The 21,438-nt window shown below is 41.5% G+C and overlaps 1 protein-coding gene across 1 annotated transcript; it reads left to right on the top strand.

Moving 5' to 3' along the window:
• Positions 1–762: 762 nt before the first annotated feature.
• Positions 763–18,118, top strand: LOC120982003 (embryonic protein UVS.2-like). Its single transcript, XM_040411847.1, has 13 exons — positions 763–1,050; positions 2,340–2,376; positions 6,000–6,068; positions 8,172–8,312; positions 8,417–8,534; positions 10,137–10,315; positions 10,950–11,031; positions 12,967–13,094; positions 14,032–14,147; positions 15,200–15,425; positions 15,721–15,842; positions 15,993–16,209; positions 17,951–18,118. Exons 1-13 carry the CDS (start codon positions 982–984, stop codon positions 17,965–17,967), a joined length of 1,521 nt encoding a protein of 506 aa, XP_040267781.1. The 5' UTR covers positions 763–981; the 3' UTR covers positions 17,968–18,118.
• The last annotated feature ends 3,320 nt before the right edge of the window (positions 18,119–21,438 follow it).

Genomic DNA, 21,438 nt, shown 5'->3' with positions numbered 1-21,438 from the left:
TTTAAACACACTTTATCGCCATCAAACGTGCATTTACCTGTCACTTAGACATCATTTACTATAGCTGTCATTGCGTTCAAGAACTTGGGGACGAGAGAGGGAAAAAAAAAAAAAAAACTTAGGAGACGAAAGGGGGTTATATACCAACTTTCAGGACAATTGAAGCCACTTTGGTTTGGCCAGAATCGATTCAGGTCCAAACCTAACTTTTTGAAAAAATGCAACAAACCTGAAACTAACCAAATCTCGAGTGGTTCTCTCATCTCTAGTATTGACTTCAGAATATATATATATTTTGCATATTTGATTCTTTCTTAGCAAGTATAAACAAAACACAAAAATCAAACTTACCCACGAATTATAATATCAAGTGTGCAGAATATTTTACTGTATTAAATACAGTATATTGTCTTCAGAATATTTATTTTACATATTGGCCAAACTCATACTTTTTTATTTATTTTTTATAGTTTAATTGTGCTTCAACTTTTTTTTTTATATATTCAATTCACCCAGGACGTGAAAAAAAAAAATCTATTTTCTTCAAGACTTGGAAAGATCAACATTAGTTTCACATAGCATTTTTCACAGGACACTGAGAACCTAGAAATAGAACAAGAAACACAAGTCAGTGGTCTTCGGCCAAGTAATACACAAAAGCATTGTAAACATAATCTAAATGTCTTCTCCTAGGGTCGTCTGCAGGTTTTTTTGCATTTTGCCCTGATGTCAAAGTTTGGTATTTGTAGGATTGCCCAATTGTTAAAGGATTAAATATGATGATGAGGATGTTTTGTGATGCACAAGGCCAGAGGGAACCTGTCTTTGGGCAATGTAATCCCTAGAACCTGTTGTTCTGAGAGCTGATTGGCTAAGAAGGTGGTCTGTTCCCACATATAAGGGAGGTATCTGAGAAAGATACAACAGAAAGCATCACAGAACAAGGATTCTCCCCTTAACAGCCTCCAGACCCAAACAAAGATGAATTCAAGCATTTCCATCATCTTTCTCATCTGCCTGGTTGCTTCTTCTACAGGATTACCTATCAAGGTGAGACTAATATAACATCTACTATCACTATAATCTATGTTCTAATTATATTGTCATCTATATATCTTTTTGTCTCTCATCCTCCAACTGAATGTGTACACCATAATTTACATCAATGCCCAATCCACCCTTTAATACCTTTTCCAATCACTGGAAGTAATGGCATGTTTCTAAGATATGCAAGTCTTCCTGTTTGAAAGCATTTACTAGTTGAGCACTAAATCTTTTTTCAAATTTCCCTGCACACCAGCACTCCTATACATTCACTCTACTGGGAACCTCAGCACAGCCCCATTTACTTAACTAGAACTGGGTTGTAGTCCCATGTATGGCAGGTGGACAGAAATGCTGCAGTACAGAAGAAACTGACAAAGGGGCTGGGATACAACTCGTAACTAATTATGAATTCATTCTTATGATGGTCATGCTCCTTTGAGGTGGTTTCAGGGGAGTGTTTTTTGGGTTTTTTTAAATCTAAAGGGGACAGAAATAACTCACCGCCACCAATCCTGAGCTTCTATCGCTTCAATGCTGTTGTTCTTTATGCTCATCACTTCCTATCCTGGATATGCCAGGAAAATCCTGCTCATCCATTCACTGCCCTTAGTGGTAACTTGGGTGAGTGAGCCTTTCCTGGAATATTAGTGTGTGGAATCGGGACAGGAAGTGGGGGTCGGAGAAGTGTTGGAACAGAATAGTAGTGGCAGGGGTTTGGTTGAGGCGAGACCTTTTTTACTAACCATTTCTGACTTTTATTTCAATGTCAAATCTCTAATGTTTAAACAGCAATATCAGAATAATTGTGATCTTCTAGCCCAGGGATGCTCAACCTCTGTGGCCCTCAAGCTGTTGTAAAACAACAACTCCCACCATGCCCATGCCCTGCTGTAGGCTGATAGCTGTAAACTGTCTGGGCATGCTGGGAGTTGTAGTTTTGCAATAGCTGGAGAAACGCAGGTTGAGCATCCCTGTTCTAGTAAATACTATTGTGTTTTAGTAAATGTTCATATAAAAGATGTGCTCTTGTGTAGAATATTTGTGACAATGCTAATGTTATGTAGTATAAAAGCAACAGATTTAACTATTTCAATAATCGCATAAAAATATAATTTTATTCACAAATACAACTTTAAGTAACTATGATTTTTAGTTTAGAAGAAATATGCTATAAGCAGTTTTCCAGGTCCTGTCTGGCACTTCTACACAATGGAACACAATGGTGTTTATAAGTGAAATAGACAACTTTATTTTTAAATTTGACTAAGCCTATCATTGTTCTTCTCACTTAGGGGTGTAAAAGTCAGCCAACGTCGGGAAAAAATGTTGGTAAGTTTTCGGACACCTTTCATCACTGTCAAGTATGTTGACTCTTTTTAACCACTTAAGGACCACAGGTTTATACCCCCCTAAAGACCAGGCCATTTTTTACAAATCGGCACTACACTACTTTCACCGTTTATTGCTCGGTCATGCAACTTACCACCCAAATGAATTTTACCTCCTTTTCTTCTCACTAATAGAGCTTTCATTTGGTGGTATTTCATTGCTGCTGACATTTTTACTTTTTTTGTTATTAATCGAAATTTAACGATTTTTTTGCAAAAAAATGACATTTTTCACTTTCAGTTGTAAAATTTTGCAAAAAAAACGAGATCCATATAGAAATTTTGCTCTAAATTTATAGTTCTACATGTCTTTGATAAAAAAAAATGTTTGGGTAAAAAAAAATGGTTTAGGTAAAAGTTATAGCGTTTACAAACTATGGTACAAAAATGTGAATTTCCGCTTTTTGAAGCAGCTCTGACTTTCTGAGCACCTGTCATGTTTCCTGAGGTTCTACAATGCCCAGACAGTACAAACACCCCACAAATGACCCCATTTCTGAAAGTACACACCCTAAGGTATTCGCTGATGGGCATAGTGAGTTCATAGAACTTTTTATTTTTTGTCACAAGTTAGCGGAAAATGATGATTTTTTATTTTTTTTTTTTTTTCATACAAAGTCTCATATTCCACTAAGGCCTCTTTCACACTTGCGTTGTTGGGATCCGGCATGCACTTCCGTTGCCGGAGGTGCCTGCCGGATCCGGAAAAACGCAAGTGTACTGAAAGCATTTGAAGACGGAACCGTCTTCCAAATGCTTTCAGTGTTACTATGGCACCCAGGACGCTATTAAAGTCCTGGTTGCCATAGTAGGAGCGGGGAGCGGGGGAGCGGTATACTTACAGTCCGTGCGGCTCCCGGGGCGCTCCAGAATGACGTCAGAGCGCCCCATGCGCATGGATGACGTGATCCATGCGATCACGTGATCCATGCGCTTGGGGCGCCCTGACGTCACTCTGGAGCGCCCCGGGAGCCGCACGGACGGTAAGTACACTGCTCCCCCGCTCCCCGCTACACTTACCATGGCTGTCAGGACTTTAGCGTCCCGGCAGCCATGGTAACCACTCTGAAAAAGCTAAATGTCGGCTCCGGCAATGCGCCGAAACGACGTTTAGCTTAAGGCCGGATCCGGATCAATGCCTTTCAATGGGCATTAATTCCGGATCCGGCCTTGCGGCAAGTGTTCCGGATTTTTGGCCGGAGCAAAAAGCGCAGCATGCTGCGGTATTTTCTCCGGCCAACAAACGTTCCGTACCGGAACTGAAGACATCCTGATGCATCCTGAACGGATTACTCTCCATTCAGAATGCATTAGGATAATCCTGATCAGGATTCTTCCGGCATAGAGCCCCGACGACGGAACTCTATGCCGGAAGACAATAACGCAGGTGTGAAAGAGCCCTAACTTGTGACAAAAAATAAAAACTTCCATGAACTCACTATGCCCATCAGCGAATACCTTGGGGTCTCTTCTTTCCAAAATGGGGTCACTTGTGGGGTAGTTATACTGCCCTGGCATTCTAGGGGCCCGAATGTGTGGTAAGGATTTTGAAATCAAATTCTGCAAAAAATGACCTGTGAAATCCGAAAGGTGCTCTTTGGAATATGGGCCCCTTTGCCCACCTAGGCTGCAAAAAAGTGTCACACATCTGGTATCGCCGTACTCAGGAGAAGTTGAGGAATGTGTTTTGGGGTGTCTTTTTACATATACCCATGCTGGGTGAGATAAATATCTTGGTCAAATGCCAACTTTGTATAAAAAAATGGGAAAAGTTGTCTTTTGCCAAGATATTTCTCTCACCCGCATTTGGTTTCCGTGAGGGGTATGGTGAGTTCATGTGAGATTTTATTTTTTGACACAAGTTAGTGGAATATGAGACTTTGTAAGAAAAAAAAAAAAAAATTCCGCTAACTTGGGCCAAAAAAATGTCTGAATTGAGCCTTACAGAGGGGTGATCAATGACAGGGGGGTGATCAATGACAGGGGGGGTGATCAGGGAGTCTATATGGGGTGATAACCACAGTCATTGATCACGCCCGTGTAAGGCTTCATTCAGACGTCCGGATGCGTTTTGCGGATCCGATCCATCTATCAGTGGATCCGTAAAAATCATGCGGACGTCTGAATGGAGCTTTACAGGGGGGTAATCAATGACAGGGGGTTGATCAGGGAGTCTATATGGGGTGATCACCACAGTCATTGATCACGCCCCTGTAAGGCTTCATTCAGACGTCCGGATGCGTTTTGCGGATCCGATCCATCTATCAGTGCATCCGTAAAAATCATGCGGACATCTGAATGGAGCTTTACAGGGGGGTGATCAGGGAGTCTATATGGGATGATCACCACAGTCATTGATCATGCCCCTGTAAGGCTTCATTCAGACGTCCGGATGCGTTTTGCGGATCCGATCCATCTATCAGTGGATCCGTAAAAATCATGCGGACGTCTGAATGGAGCTTTACAGGGGGGTAATCAATGACAGGGGGGTGATCAGAGAGTCTATATGGGGTGATCACCACAGTCATTGATCACGCCCCTGTAAGGCTTCATTCAGACGTCCGGATGCGTTTTGCGGATCCGATCCATCTATCAGTGGATCCGTAAAAATCATGCGGACGTCTGAATGGAGCTTTACAGGGGGGTAATCAATGACAGGGGGGTGATCAGGGAGTCTATATGGGGTGATCAGGGGCTAATAAGGGGTTAATAAGTGACGGGGGGGTGTAGTGTAGTGTAGTGGTGCTTGGTGCTACTTTACTGAGCTACCTGTGTCCTCTGGTCGATCCAAACAAAGGGGACCACCAGAGGACCAGGTAGCAGGTATATTAGACGCTGTTATCAAAACAGCGTCTAATATACCTGTTAGGGGTTAAAAAAAACACATCTCGAGCCTGCCAGCGAACGATCGCCGCTGGCAGGCTGGAGATCAACTCTCTTACCTTCCGTTCCTGTGAGCGCGCGCGCGCCTGTGCGCGCGTTCACAGGAAATCTCGGCTCATGCGAGATGACGCCTATTAGCGTTAGTGTGACCTGGGAGCGCCGCAGAAATGACGCCTTTCGGCGTTAGCGTGGCGGCAAGCGGTTAAAGGCTCAATGAGTTTTGTTAAGACTTTTAATATGATAGTGACGCAAAGGTTTTGATCGGTGGGGGACTGAGTGATGAAATCTCCATATCTCAGTAGCTTGGGTGGAGAGAAGTGCTTACAAATTGAGCCGATCATAATTTGAACAGACAGAAGTCTACCATCGGCTATCGTGCAACGATGATTGACAATAAAATGGCCAAAGTTGATAATTGCCTTCAACAATCTCATTTGGATGGCCGCTTTATCTATGTAGTTATTTGAAAGGAAAGGTTTGCTACCACAAAATGTACTTGTAAACCTGTCAGCAGAATCGGCCTTAATAAACAAGGCATACTTCCCAGTATGCCTTTAGATCCTGCTAATTAATTGGGTCGTTATTCTGCCCTTTTAAATACAGTAGACTCTTCATTCATTGTTCTATTCTGCTTGTCTGAGTATGTTAGCAAAAATTTCTCAGTTTTTAATATATTTACAGGGAAAGAAGACAATACCAAAACAGAGGAACCTCTTGACGTCTTCTCCAAGATTCTTAAAGTGAACGAAGGTAGGACTATGACATTTCCTCATTCCTTCATTGGCAGTATTTTCCCTGACAACATCCCAAGGTATTCACACACCTTAGACATCTGGCGGTTAAAAATTCCTTCCAGTCCCCTTTAAATATATACACTTAGGTTGGCATGTTTTGTTCAATGGATAGTGGAAAATAAGTAGCTGTCATAAACCTCTGGTGGTGGCTTTTGTCCCTGCAAATACAAAGAATCAAACATGCTAAAATTCAGCTTGCCTGATCTTTTAACAGCATTTATTGGGTAACATCCATGAAACATTAAAGGTACAGCCCAATTGTGCATTTGGTTGAATTCGGCCAAGTCGCTTTAATCCCCAGCATCAATGGTCACATAAATTCACTTCTAAATCATATGGACATGGGTTTCTGTTGGTGGGCATGGTTTGACCTCATGTGCAAGCCACACTATTGAGCAATAACCTTTAAGTGTTTCCTCTACCGAAATTTGTATCCTTGGCAGACTTTCATCTAGTGTACATGGACACCTATAGGGTTTACAGAATGCATAGCCATAAGATTGACATATCGTTTTAAAAGGGGTGTTCTGTTAATAATTTTTGTAGTTAATCGATACCTACACGGTTAATTTTCCTACTGCCCCAACATCGCGACATTGGTCATAAGTCTGTTTCTTTCAGTGCCATCTACCACTGGCCTCAGTGGAATGACTGCTATAGCAAGACCTTTTTTTTCTACATTTGAAGAGAGACAGACGCCCAGCTTTTCCTGACTTCTCTTGATTAGTGTTGAGCGAACTTCTGTTCGGCGTCTAAAGTTCGGCTTCCGGTTAGCGGAGAATCCCGATATGGATTCCGAATTCTGTTGTGGTCCGTGGTAGCGGAATCAATAATGGCCGATTATTGATTCCGCTACCACGGACCACAACGGAATTCGGAATCCATATCGGGATTCTCCGCTAACCGGAAGCCGAACTTTAGACGCCGAACTTAAAACAGAAGTTCGCTCAACACTACTCTTGATTATTCTGACTAGAGGAACAGTGACAGTAGATACACCTACCATAAAACATGCACAGCCTCACAAATTGAACACGATTGATGATGATTGCCCTCTTCTTGGACATTACACATGAAGTCCCATCTCACCTCTTTTTGCCAATACACATAAACCTATCATTGCATTTCATGGTATGATCCATCACCATTTGGAAGGAATTGTGCAGCCGTTCAGCCATTTTTACTTGTCTCCTGAAGCACTTTATACTTAGTGATCAAATCACTCACCTGCTGTCAGCATCTCCATTCTGGTTCCTTAGCTCTGTTCACCAATAACCTGGTCCCTGGCCTCCAAACTTCCAGATATTGTCATGTGCTCAACTGTGGCCAGACAATGGTCTCAGTGGTGACATGTCCACAAGCAAGATGTGACCCAGCAGTGGTGTGCCACTTGACTGGATGTTTAAAGATGGGGACTAAAAGTTTGTGGAAAGGAGCCATAGAGCCCGAATGGACTGGCAGGGGTCAGGTGAGTATAATTTTTTCCCTAAGAGCTACTCACTGCTGGGGACAGGTAAAATGGTCAAAAGGCAGAACAAACCCTTATATGTTAGAAACCAATAAAAATCTAGAATGAGCACAGGCAATATATTATTGTAGCTATTGAAATACAATGAAAGTCAATTGTTTTAGCAAATGATGCCCATGCAAAGTCTCTTTATTTACTGGCCCTATTATACCAGAAGATGATTGTGAGCGATGATCTGGCAGTGTAATACTGCCACTAATTACTCTATGAAGGAGAAAATACTTGTTTATCTGCTAATTCAAATCTTTTAGCAGGTTTAAAGACCCTCATTTGTCGGCAGCAGATCGTGCTGTGTAATTGCGATCTGCTGAAGTCAAACAGTAATTCAGTATGAGGACGAAAGATGGCATTAGTGATTGTTCGTTCCCATACTAAGGAGGAGATTGTTGCAGTAATAGCAGCGCTCTCCTCCACTAGCGAGCAGGTGATTGCTGGGAAGGAAAGCTTCTCATCTGACAATTGCCTGCTGAATCTTCATGTTTAATTTAAACCTACAGATCATGCTTATAGATATTTTCTTCTCTTCCAAAGGAATGGACAAAAGCGCACAACCAATAGTCTATGGTGATGTAGTGAAAAGGATGGGTCGTTATGCCACAAACCGTAACTCTTCATGGCCTAAATCTGCAGATGGAACTGTCCAAGTGCCATATACCTTATCTCCAGGTTACGGTAAGTTGCAGAGATTCATAAAACATTAACATATACATTGATATTGGTGATGACTTCCTAGAAATTCCAAGCTGATAGTAATCACGTGATCTTTATTTGACTAGGTATTGCATATCAGAATCTTTTCATGACCGCAATGCAGGAATTTGAATCCTTAACCTGTGTACGCTTTATAAACAGGACTGTAGAAGTAAATTACCTTAACATTATCTCATCTGATGGGTAAGTCATTTGTTTGCCTAGATGGGAAGGGGAGCTCACTCATCCAGAGTCTATACAAATATTTTTTGGCTTTAAAAGGTTTGTTCAACCATGGGGACCTTTTCTGCAGATCCCCCAAAGTGGTTAAACCCTCAACAGGAATTATTCTTGCCTTGCCCCTTAAGGAACCTCAGATTTTGGGTCTTGTCACAACATCTGCTTTGATGTAGGTTGTGTGGCAACTTCATGAACTATGATTTATTATACCCAATGGCACACACTGGTCCCACCATCTAGCACATTCCCCTTTGTCTAGCTTTGAGATAGTTCATGACTGGGGTGTGTTAGTTATTCTAATGACTATAGCGGAGGAGTTAATATTCAAACCATCAAAAACCATAATTTGTGATGCTGTCAAGGAGCTTTGTTAGGTTCTGTACTTCATGAGCATTTTTTACAGACAATACTTCAGTTATCAGGGCATATTCAAATTTCTGTTCTTAGGGCATGTATAGAAGGGAGGCAGCCTTTTTCATATCTATTTGCATCAAAGTGTGCTTTGGTATTTGTTGAAGAAGAAGGTCTTTCTGTTCCCAAACCCAAGTTCCTAGGCTAAGCCTAGCCCAGCTAAAACCCCCAAGAGAAGATGACAACTATTAGTATGCATTTGAGCCACACAGAAGATACACAGGGAAGACATCTTCCCGAGCCCTCTAAACACATGTATGTTTGGTTGCACTTTTATTAGGGAAGTGGGTCAAACCGCTAGTAGACATCTTTGGTAGTGATGAGCGGCATAGTCAATATTCGAATTTGCGATATTTAGCAAATTTTTGGCCGAATATTCGCTATAAATTCTCAAATTTAAGAATTTGTGATCTCCAGTCATTATTTACTTGATTGCGAAAATCGGCAATGTAATATATTCGCGATAAAAAATTTGCAATTAGAATATTTGCGATCAACACTTAGGGGTAGGCAACTTTCCTATTGGTTGCTAGGGATGTTGCTAAGTGCAGATATTCACGATAAATTTGAGATTCGAATTTTCACAATCAACACTATTTTCCGTTACGAATATATAGCACTATATTCTAAATATTTTCAAACTCTCAAAGTGGCGATATTCGGGATTTAAAATTTGAGATTAGAATATAAGCACTCAACACTAATCTTTGATAGCAGCGTAACCTGAAGATCAAATAGATGAGGCATTTTGAAATCCAACTTTTCAATCATTCTCTTCCTCGATATCTGCCATAAAATGAGTCGGGTAACCAAGCATATTTGATGTCAGGTTTCTATGAACAACCCCACTCTTGTCCATGTTTTTTATCTGATATCTTATTTAAATGAGCTGCAGCACTAGACATAACTGTGGTGTGGCTCCTTTTATTCTAATTCCTGTTAACCCCGTGATAAATCATGATCATAGCTTCACTGTTTACCCCTCATCAGTCTTCAGCAATGTCAATTTATCCCTGAAACAGACACCAGTAACCGGTTGTCAGCGACCTTTTTGCCCTGTATTCATATTCAAGAACTGTTGAAGAATCTAATTATATAGTAATCCTTCAGCATGAAGTAACTTACCTCTAAATGCATATTTTTCTGGTATTTCAGTTGTTCATCCTATGTTGGACAAAATGGAGGAGCTCAACCTGTACGTTTATTAGCCCCTGCTTGCATGTCCAGAGGAATCATACAACATGAGCTAAACCACGCCTTGGGATTTCAACATGAAAATAGCCGATCTGATCGTGGCAGCTACATCACCATAAATTACAAAAATGTCAAACGAGGTACCGTGTACATCAACACACACATCACACTCACATCCAATATAACACTCAGATATTATAATCTAATGATATGGTGCAATTCAACATAAAAATTTACCAAAACAATACAAAAGTAGTTTATTTTTTTAAGGAAAATAAAATATTCCATATATTCTTTGAATAGGATTTTAACGAACATTGTGAATCTGACTACTTTGACTATGTCCTCATAACTCACAAATTGGATCAGGTCATTAAAAATTGCTTAATCAATTTGATTATTTTTAAATTCTTGACCTGCTCATGGGAAGTTTTAAAAATTGGCCTCCCCTTCTCTTACCTGAATCTGCCCTTAGGGAGTACAAGTAAACCCCCATACACATTAGAAGATAGATTTATCCTGCCAAAGTTATTGAGTTTGACTGACATGTAACTAAAGTTTATGCAGATTTAGCATCAGCAAATAGTTAAAAAAAAAAAATAATAATTAGAAAAAATAATACTTATTGAAAAAATATTTCCAAAAAATTAAATAAAATCGGAATCTATTTTTTACCTTTATCTATTTTTAAACAGTTTTAAATTATGAAATGCAATTTAATTTTTTTCTGAATGAGAATATCTATAAACTAATTTTTTATTTTTTTTTCCCCAGGGATGGAGAACAATTTTGACATACAGGACGGCACTACCTTAGGTCTCCCATATGATTATACCTCGGTGATGCATTACGACAAGTAAGTGTATTAGGATGTATGTAAGAAGAACCGTGGTGGATAACTGACATAAGGTTCCCATACACCTTTACTAGTGGTCAGCCAAATGCCATAGACCTATACAGTCAGCTGTGTTTTCAACTGGCAGAGGAGAAAGCCATGTGCCGACAGATCTGGCGGGAGCTTATCTCCTAGAGCAGGCATGCTCAACTTGCGGCCCTCCAGCTGTTGCAAAACTACAACTCCCAGCATGCTCTAACAGCCTACAGCAGGGCATTGGGGAAGTTGTAGTTTTAAAACAGCTTGAGGGTCGCAGGTTGAGCATGCCTGTCCTAGAGGAAAGGGTCGGGGATTGAAATTCAATATCATCTGTCAAAGGTTTTTATATTTTTGAAAGACGGAAAACATAACTATATATATATTTGGTATTACTGTAATCGTACTATCCCAGAATAAGAAGGTCATGTCAATTTAGCACATATAGTGACCACTAGAATATCAAAAAACCTTGGGTAGAATTTTTTAATTTTTTATTTCGCCCACATTTTTTTATATTTTTCAATACAAGACATGGTAAATTAAACGGTATAATTAAAAACACAACTTGCCCCACAAAACTAAGCCCTCATATAGCTCTGTGAGCAAATTATGTAAGAAGTTATAGGTTTTGGAAGGTAGAATAGAAAAAATGAAAGCTCAAAAATAAAAACGGATCCAGTCCTTAGGCGTTTAACTAATATTTCATTCAAGCCGCATCACACATCAGTGTTTGAGCCAAAACCAGGACTGGAGCTGCACAGACATTGGGTATAAGGGAAATATCTGCTCCTGTTCTGTTTAGAGCCGCACCTGGTTTTGGCTCACAATCACTGATGGAAATCACTGACCAAAATACTGATATATGAAGGAGGCATTAGGGCCATCTTAACCAGGCTTTACCATATAGGCACAAATTATCTGAAAATGTCCTATTTTTTTTCTCACTAACGTGTTTGATATAAGTGTTTCTCATTATTTCTAAGTTAAATTTCCCTAACCGAACTTCAAAATACCCTTTTAAAGAATTATTTGTTAAAGGAGGGTTATCCCTTATTCAAGGCCTTAATAATCGCTGAAAGGTGCATGTGCTGTGGTCTGCAATAATCATGATGTCCATACATTAGGTCATCGATATCAGATTGGGGGTGGCCACCACCCAGAATACCGCCCCTCCCCCTTTACCAGCTGCTTTGGGCTGTCATGGCACTGGAGACTATACAGCATACGGAGCGGGAGGCAGATGGCTTTGTACATGGGGATACTGCAGCTCCGATCCCTCTTCTTCCACAAGGAAGGGAAGATTGGAGTGACTGCTGGCTCTGTTGTTCATTGATATATTTATATTAACATGAAGTGTTCAGTGCATTAAACAGAATAATGTGAGAAGACCTGACCAGTAGACCTGGATTATATATTTCACTAACTAGCTCTATAACCTACACTACTCCCTGCACTGGACCCTATCTGCTACACTATGCCCTAACTAACCTAGACTATCTAACATTAACTATATGGATTATATATTTCACTAACTATCTCTATAACCTACACTACACCCTGCACTGGACCCTATCTGCTACACTCTGCCCTAACTAACCTACACTATCTAACACTAACTATATGGATTATATATTTCAGCTAACTATCTCTATAACCTACACTACTCCCTGCACTGGACCCTATCTGCTATTCAGCTGCACAATTCCCTATTACTATCTAACACTAACTTATATGCGATTTGGAATGTAATTTGAACAGTGTTCAAGCTCCTCTCTCACATGAAACTCCACAAAAGGGTCTTAATTTACATAGTGAAGTCCAGACACGTTGTTTAACTACCCTCCAGAGACATGGGATGTACCCCTGGGGCTGTCAATATGAAAGAAAACTATAATAATAATAATCATTTTCCACTAGGGTTGCTTTCGCTATTAATCCAAATCTACCCACCATCAGTACCATTCCTAATCCAAATGTGCAGGTTGGACAAAGAGATGGCCTCAGTGTCCTGGACGTGGCCAAAATTAACAAATTCTATAATTGTGGTGAGTATCATTTAAAAACGACAGTGACAATGAAGTTTCAGTTGATATAGGTTCCAAATGAAGATATGTTTTCAAAGTACTACAAGCAGAGTCTGTAGAGGAGGGTTTAAAGGGAATGTCATCAAAAAAGAATTTAGTTTTTATATCAACTATTTATATTTTTGAGAATTTTTAATCTTTTATTTTTGATGCTTTGTGTCAGTGTGTGTGTATATATGTGTGTGTGTGTATATGTATGTGTGTGTGTGCATATGTGTGTGTATATATATATATATATATATATATATATATATATATATATATTTATTTTGGCCACAGTTTTTACACTGGTTAAGTCTAAAGGGCTCTTTACACGGGCCGACAATTGAACAGATTATCGCTATTACTAGTAACGCTCATCAGCGATGATGTTGCGGTGTAAATGTACTTCTGGTTACCCCATGAATGAGCGAGACACCCGTTTATCGGGTAATTGGATCTTTTGTGCAGCACAAAATATCATAATTTCCCAGTGGCAGATTGAGCTATGTAAACAGGATCTGCTGCCAAGAAACGAGACAGTATGGGGTAGAGCGACGGCATTGGTGATTGCTCATCTCCATACTCTGGAGGAGATCGAGTTAAAGGGTTTTGCCACCTTAATATTTTAATTATATAATTTTGTTACAAAAAATGCTCCATTTGATAGGTATTCTCTGTACTTATAATGGTACCAGTCGGTGTTTAACCTGTATAGTAATGTGCACGTCCACCTACTGTGCTGGACGCACATGGTCATTTCCATCCTTCAACTGCCACCAGTCAGATATACGGTTTTAGGCTGTGTCAGTTACAAGGAAAGATATGTAGGAGAAACAGCACACCTCCTGAGAGATGTGATGGGGAGAGAGCTGCAGCAAAAAACACACCCCACTCAGTTAATTTTTGTTTTTGTCAGATGTTTCCAGTAGGCTGTTCAATACTGAAAGTGAAAGATTCTCCTCTGAAAACTATCCAAACAATTATCCAGACAACATGAACTTTACATTTTTGATCAGAACCCCAGATGGACAAGTGAGTATGACCAAAAGTTTTGCAAAAACCTTAATTAGACAATAGTAGTACAAATAAAACCTGGTAGGGTTATTTATAAATTTTGCATTGGGGCCAGGAGCTTACGACTTTATTAATGATAATCATTCATGGACAGACTGTTATTCTTTATTTTATTTTTTTTGGGCATCTTGATGTTATGTTGCTGTTTTTGTTGCATAAATCATTTAAATTAAATTTCCCTTAATGTTTTGTGCACGTGTCACGGTGCTCCTACCTGGATACGGTTGAGTCCAGAATTTGTGATAACATTGAAAACAGCTTTACTTGCCATAAACGTTTATCCAAACAGTTTGCAGACTTTATCTTGGTCCCCAGCAGGCTTCGGCATTAACTGTGGCAGACAAACTCCTCTCTGCTTTGTCTGTTGCTGTCTGGCTCTGCTGTGCTGACAGGATAGCTGTACAATTTAGCTTTCTCTGGATGCTGCAACGTCTCTTGTAGTCTGACTCTGAAATCTGCTATACCAGGGAGTCTCTCTCTCCTGGCTCCTGAGGCTCTAAGCTTCTGCCTCCACATCCAGCTGAGCTGAAGATGCTCCAGCTTGCCTTGGCAAGGCACTTCCAACAGGAACACACACCTGCTGCACACCCTTCCTTGGCAGTGGGTAAACTGGAACCTTCTCGTAGCAGGGGGTAAGCTAGACTAACTCTAAACTAAAACTCCTCCCTCCCTGCAGCAAGTGAAAAACGCACACCACACCACAGAGGGGGGTGTTAGAATGGAAAGGAAAGCTCCACGCTATATAACTGTAGCTCTGCAGTTTATGCTGCCACCTACTGTTGAACCAGGCACATTACATAACACCAACAGTTGCAAAATAGGAGATGCACATTTTATGGGACCTGCATTTAAATACACAGGCTGACACTAGGAGACAGCAGCAGGGTGCAGAAGTGGTAATGCACCTCTGGGGCGTTACATATGCAGGAGTAATGCTGGTTCCAGAAGAAAGACTGCTTTCCGATATGAAAATATTATATTTTATAATGGTGTTCTTTGCTTTTATTTAGGTTTCCTTGACATTTGATGACTTCAGTCTTCAGAACTCTCCTGAGTGTTTGTCAGACTATGTCAGGATCTTTGATGGACCTAGTAGAAGATCTCCACTCCTCCTGAACAACACTTGTGACAGCACACCCATTCCCACAGTAATTGGTTCCACCAACCAGATGCTGATGGAATTTGTTAGCGATGGCTCGGTTTCATCTAGGGGATTCAGTGCTTCGTATAACACAGGTGAGGATCAAGGAAATGGAGGTCAAATTACCAGTATGTATGTACTCATTATACACTACAATAATGTATACCATATTATAAAGAGATAGTATAACAGATAATAACAGAAGCACTTCATTCTTTGTTTTTAGATTTTTGATAGTGGCTTTCGAGCTCCACTTTATAGCTCTGCTCTATAAAGTCATTTAACAAAGACATTTGCTGACTTTTTAGTATTCGACATTTTTTGTATTTTATATATTTTATGTCTTCTACTCATTACTATATTCCTAACATGTATATTGCTTCCTTTTAGTGCCATGTGGAGGAACTTTCTTTGTGGCAACAAATAACATCACATCTCCAGGTTATTCTTCAGGGTCCTACTTGCCCAACCTGAACTGTTATTTTACTGTACATGCACCTATTGGATACAAGGTGATTAAATTTCAGATCTCTAAGGTCTAAGCTTCATTATTCTTGCTGTGCTTTTCCAAGACTTTGATCTGTCTTCAGGATATGTTCATTGATATCAGAAACCCAGAAAAACTCACATCTGGCCGTACTTTCTCCCTCTTATTTCCTTAGATTTCCCTAACTGGAACATTTGATATAGAGTCATCTATACATTGCTATGCCGATAGCCTGCTCGTCTATGGCAGTGGGGAGGAGGGCGAGTCACCGACAAGCACATTTTGTGGCAGAGGCTTAATTTCGATGACTTCAACTGGTAATAAAATTCTCCTTAATTTCCAAACTGATGGAATCTATCAGAGAAAAGGATTCCGGCTGACATACACCATCTGTGAGTAACTTTTTTTTTTTTTTTAAAGCTTTATATTTTTTTTATATAATTGTGATATAAAGGCTTTTGATGGCCGGTATCCATCAGTAGATTTTCCAACACATTGAGAGGAGTTTTCTCAAACTGGTGTAAAGTAGAACTGGCTTAGTTGCCCATAGTAACCAATCAGATTCTTCCTTTCATTTTAAAGAGCTCCTTTGGAAAATGAAAGGTAGAATCTGGTTGCTGTGGGAAACTGAGCCAGTTCTACTTTACACCAGTTTTGATAAAGCTCCCCCAATAGGTCAGATTTATTTGAGTTTTTTCCCAGCTCTTGAGGTGTAAAAAAGTTGCAAATGATGACGCACACCACATTTGTGCCATCGTTTTGCGTTTCTTGCTACTTTGCCAAGTGACCAGACAATGGTTGGACGTGTCAGATTTGGTATAATGGAAACTAGCAAATATTTTAGCTTATATCGGTACATGAATAGATGGAAGAGGGGCCTAACTTATTAAAGGGTCACAAAGCTTTTACAAAAAATTGACATCTCAAAAGGTTTTGATCAGTAGGGGTCTGAGTGCTGAGATCCCCACCAATGACAAGAGTGAGGATTGGGAAGCACTCGCATAGCGCGCTCTCTCTCCTCACTGCAGGAGATGGTATGGATCTACAGTAGGATTTTGCTATGTTTATATCTCTTTTTTTCCTTTTAGTGAATATACTTTTATTTTCTAAATGTGTTAAAGGAATTTCCAGGTCTTCCATATTGATGGCCTATACTCAAGATAGTCCATCAGTATCAGATCAGTGGAAGTCTGACTCCCAGCACTCCTGCCGATCAGCTATTTGAACAGTCCGCTCTGCTTTGTGAGTGCCATGGACTCTTCCTATACCAGTGACATTATGTATACCCAAGCTGAGCTCAGTCTCATTTAAGTGAAGCCACTTACCTGCAATACCAAGCACAGCCAGTATACCGTAGAAGGCACTGTGCTTGATGAGTAGCTGGAAAACCGCAGTGCTTACTGGAGCTGCTCAGCCTTTTTAAAGTGATGACGTCAGGAGTCGGACCCCACTGATCAGATATTGATTACCTATCCTGTGGAGAAATCATCAGTATTAAACAGTTAGAAACCCCCTTAAAGGAATTTGTCCAAGATCAGAAAAAATGGCAGCTAAATTCCTAAAACAGTACCACGTCGGTCCACAGGTTTTAACTTAGCCCCATTCAATTAAGCTTAGCAGTAATACCAGACACAACCTATGAACGAGTCTGGTACCATTTCTGAGAGATAGCAGCCATGTTTTCTAAACCCGGACAATCCCTTGAATTATATATATATATATATATATATATATATATATATATATATAATTTTTTTTATTGTATTGACTTTTTCAGCAGTTTACATTCACGTATCTATCAATGTATGATCGATTGATCTAAAAAATACAATGACTAGCAGAGCAAAAAGTGATTGTGGGAACATATATAATTGGATCTTAGTGGTCTGATTTTTTTGAATTCTTTGCCTTTTTTGTGTTCTTAATGGTAATTCATACATCACACAGTGACGCCCATAGGGGTGTCACTGTGTGATGTATGAATTACCATTAAGAACACAAAAAAGGCAAAGAATTCAAAAAAATGTTTACTGTATTACAAAATAGAGAATATTTAACTACAAATGAAGTGACAACATCATATGTGAAATCTAGTGTAAAACATTCTAATTATTTTTTCTATGCTTTTTACAGTCAAGGAAGAAATTTGAAGAAATTTATTTGATGGCTCGAACTATGGCGACTCGTGTGTGTGTGTATATATTAAAATACATTTTAGAATTTTATGTATTTGTTTATCCTAAACCCAGAATGTGTTTTTCAGTGTTAATTTTTATAGTTTTCTTAACTTCGAATATGGCTTTCAATGCATTGCTCGATAAACTTGGCTTTTCTGTTTTTTCAAAATAATGTGTGTATTGTATATTTATGTCATCAACATAATTGGAGATTAGCAAAGTTTTGAAAAATTCGATTTGGTGCTTCTCCGAATTTTTACAAATAAATTTGATTTGTGACAATTACTTTGGCACCTGGAGCATTTATTTGTATGTAGTTGGTGCAATGAAAGGGAGCTGCAATCACGACTCCCCCCCCCCCCCCCCTTCATTATTTAAACACTCAAATGCCGAGCAGAGTTGCGCGAACCCGAACTGTAAAGTTCGGGTTCGTACCGAACTTTAGGGTTTTCGGCACCCGAACCCGAACATTTACGTAAAAGTTCGGGTTCGGTGTTCGGCGATTTTTCTGGCGCTTTTTGAAAGGCTGCAAAGCAGCAAATCAACAAGCGTCATACTACTTGCCCCAAAAAGCCATCACAGCCATGCCTACTATTGGCACGGCTGTGATTGGCCAACTGCAGCATGTGACCCAGCCTCTATTTAAGCTGGAGTCACGTAGCGGCTGATGACGACGATGTGTTCGTGGATGTCACGTGGGTGCCCGCTCGAAGAGAAGAACAGGGGTAAAGTTCAGATGGGGAGACAGAGGAGGAGACGAGTTGGTGGGAGGGGGAGGTCGTCGCAAGGAGCTAGTGGCACAGTCAGACAGCATGTATCGGCACCCGGGGTCAGCCAGACAGCACGCCAATCAACGCATGCTGTTGCCACCACCAGAATGCCGTCATTGCAAAGCTCAGCAGTGTGGCATTTTTTTTGTCTGCCTCCTGATAACAGCGATGCCATTTGCAACCTGTGCCAAAAGAAACTGAGTCGTGGGAAGTTCAACACCCACCTAGGTACAACTGCTTTGCGAAGGCACATGATCTCACATCACAAACGCCTATGGGATCAACACATGATGAGTACAAGCAGCACACAAACTCAAAGCCACCATCCTCCTCCTGGTCCAGCATCTTCAGCTACGTCAACCACTGCTGTCCTCCTTGCCCCCTCTCAACCACCCGACACTCCGCCTCTCACCTTCAGCAGTTCCTGCTCATCTGCCCACAGTCAGGTGTCTGTCAAGGAAATGTTTGAGCGTAAGAAGCCAATGTCAGTCACCCCCTTGCCCGGCGTCTGACAGCTGGCTTGTCGGAACTCTTAGCCCGCCAGCTTTTACCATACAAGCTAGTGGAGTCTGAGGCCTTCAAAAGATTTGTAGCTATCGGGACACCGCAGTGGAAGGTACCCGGCCAAATTTTTTTTTCACAAAAAGCAATCCCCAACCTGTACTCTATTGTGGAAAAGGAAGTCATGGCATGTCTGGCACACAGTGTTGGGGCAAGGGTCCATCTGACCACTGATACCTGGTCTGCAAAGCATGCTCAGGGCAGGTATATCACGTACACTGTGCATTGGGTAAACCTGCTGACGGCTGCCAAGCATGGAATGCGTGGCTCTGCAGAGGAGTTGGTGACACCGCCACGAATTGCAGGCCTGCTGCCACCTCCTCTACTCCTCCTACTCCATCCTCCTCGGCTGAGTCCTTCTGCTGCGTCTTGCTCCACATCAACTGCACCCCCCCCAGCTCCCCAGGGGCTATTGCACATCCCGGATACGACAGTGTCACGCCGTCTTGGGGTTGACTTGCCTGAAAGCAGAGAGTCACACCGGACCAGGACTCCTGTCCGCCCTGAACGCACAGGTGGATCAGTGGCTGACCCCGCAGCAAGTGGAGATCGGCAAAGTGGTGTGTGACAACGGAAGCAATTTGACACATGTTCCGTGCATGGCACATGTGTTGAATCTGATCGTACAACGCTTTGTGCATAAGTACCCAGGCTTACAGGACGTCCTCAAGCAGGCCAGGAAGGTGTGTGGCCATTTCAGGCGTTCCTACACGGCCATGGCGCACCTTTTAGATATTCAGCGGCGAAACATGCCAGTGAGGCGCTTGATTTGCGACAGCCCGACACATTGGAATTCAACACTCCTAATGTTCAACCGCCTGCTCCAAAAAGAAAAAGCCGTCAACGAGTATTTGTATGACCGGGGTTCTAGGACAGCCTCTGCACAGCTGGGTATTTTTTTGCCACGTTACTGGACGCTCATGCGCAATGCCTGTAGGCTCATGTGTCCTTTTGAGCAGGTGACAAACCTAGTCAGTTGCACCGAAGGTACAATCAGCGACATCATCCCATTTGTTTTCTTCCTGGAGCGTGCCATGCGAAGAGTGCTGGATCAGGCCGTAGATGAGCGTGAAGAGGATGAGGAAGAGTTGTGGTCACCATCACCACCAGAAACAGCCTTATCAGCATCGCTTGTTGGACCTGCGGCAACGCTGGAAGAGGAGTCTGAGGAAGAGGAGTCAGAGGAGGAATGTGGCTTTGAGGAGGAGGAAGACCAACCACAGCAGGCATCCCAGGGTGGTCTCGTTGTCACCTATCTGGTACCCGTGGTGTTGTACGTGGCTGGGGGAAGAACAGACCTTCAATGAGATTAGTGAGGACGAGGAACGGGACATGAGTAGCTCGGCATCCAACCTTGTGCAAATGGGGTCTTTCATGCTGTCATGCCTGTTGAGGGACCCTTGTATAAAAAGGCTGAAGGAGAACGACCTGTACTGGGTGGCCACGCTACTAGACCCCCGTCATAATCAGAAAGTGGCTGAAATGTTACCGGAAGTCGAAAAGGATGCAGCAGTTCCAAAACAAGTTAAAAAGTATGCTTTACACAGTGTATAAGGGTGATGTCACAGCACAACGGGAATCTAACAGGGGAAGAGGTAAAAGTAATCCTCCTCCTACCACGACCATGCCGGCAAGGACAGGACGCTTTGCAGACGTGTTGTTGATGGAGGACATGCAGAGCTTTTTAAGTCCTACGCATCGCCACAGCCCTTCGGGGTCCACCCTCAGAGAACGACTCGACCGACAGGAAGCAGATTACCTCGCCTTAACTGCAGATATCGACACTCTGAGGAGCGATGAACCCCTTGACTACTGGGTGTGCAGGCTTGACCTGTGGCCTGAGCTATCCTAATTTGTGATAGAACTTCTGGCCTGCCCAGCTTCAAGTGTCCTGTCAGAAAGGACCTTCAGCGCAGCAGGAGGTATTGTCACTGAGAAGAGAAGTCGCCTAGGTCAAAAAAGTCTAGATTACCTCACCTTTATTAAGATGAATGAGGCATGGATCCCGAAGGAACTAACAGTGGGGGATGCATTTGACTAAAAAAGGCCTGATGAGATGCTTTGGGCTAAAAATGGTCCACACGCTGCTGTATTTGATCTCTGCATGCCGGAT

The sequence above is a fragment of the Bufo bufo genome, chromosome 11 (assembly GCF_905171765.1).
Source record: "Bufo bufo chromosome 11, aBufBuf1.1, whole genome shotgun sequence".
NCBI classification, from domain to species: Eukaryota; Metazoa; Chordata; class Amphibia; order Anura; family Bufonidae; genus Bufo; species Bufo bufo.
The sequence above is the reverse complement of the archived record's forward strand: the minus strand, read 5'-3'. Positions and strand labels throughout refer to the sequence as shown.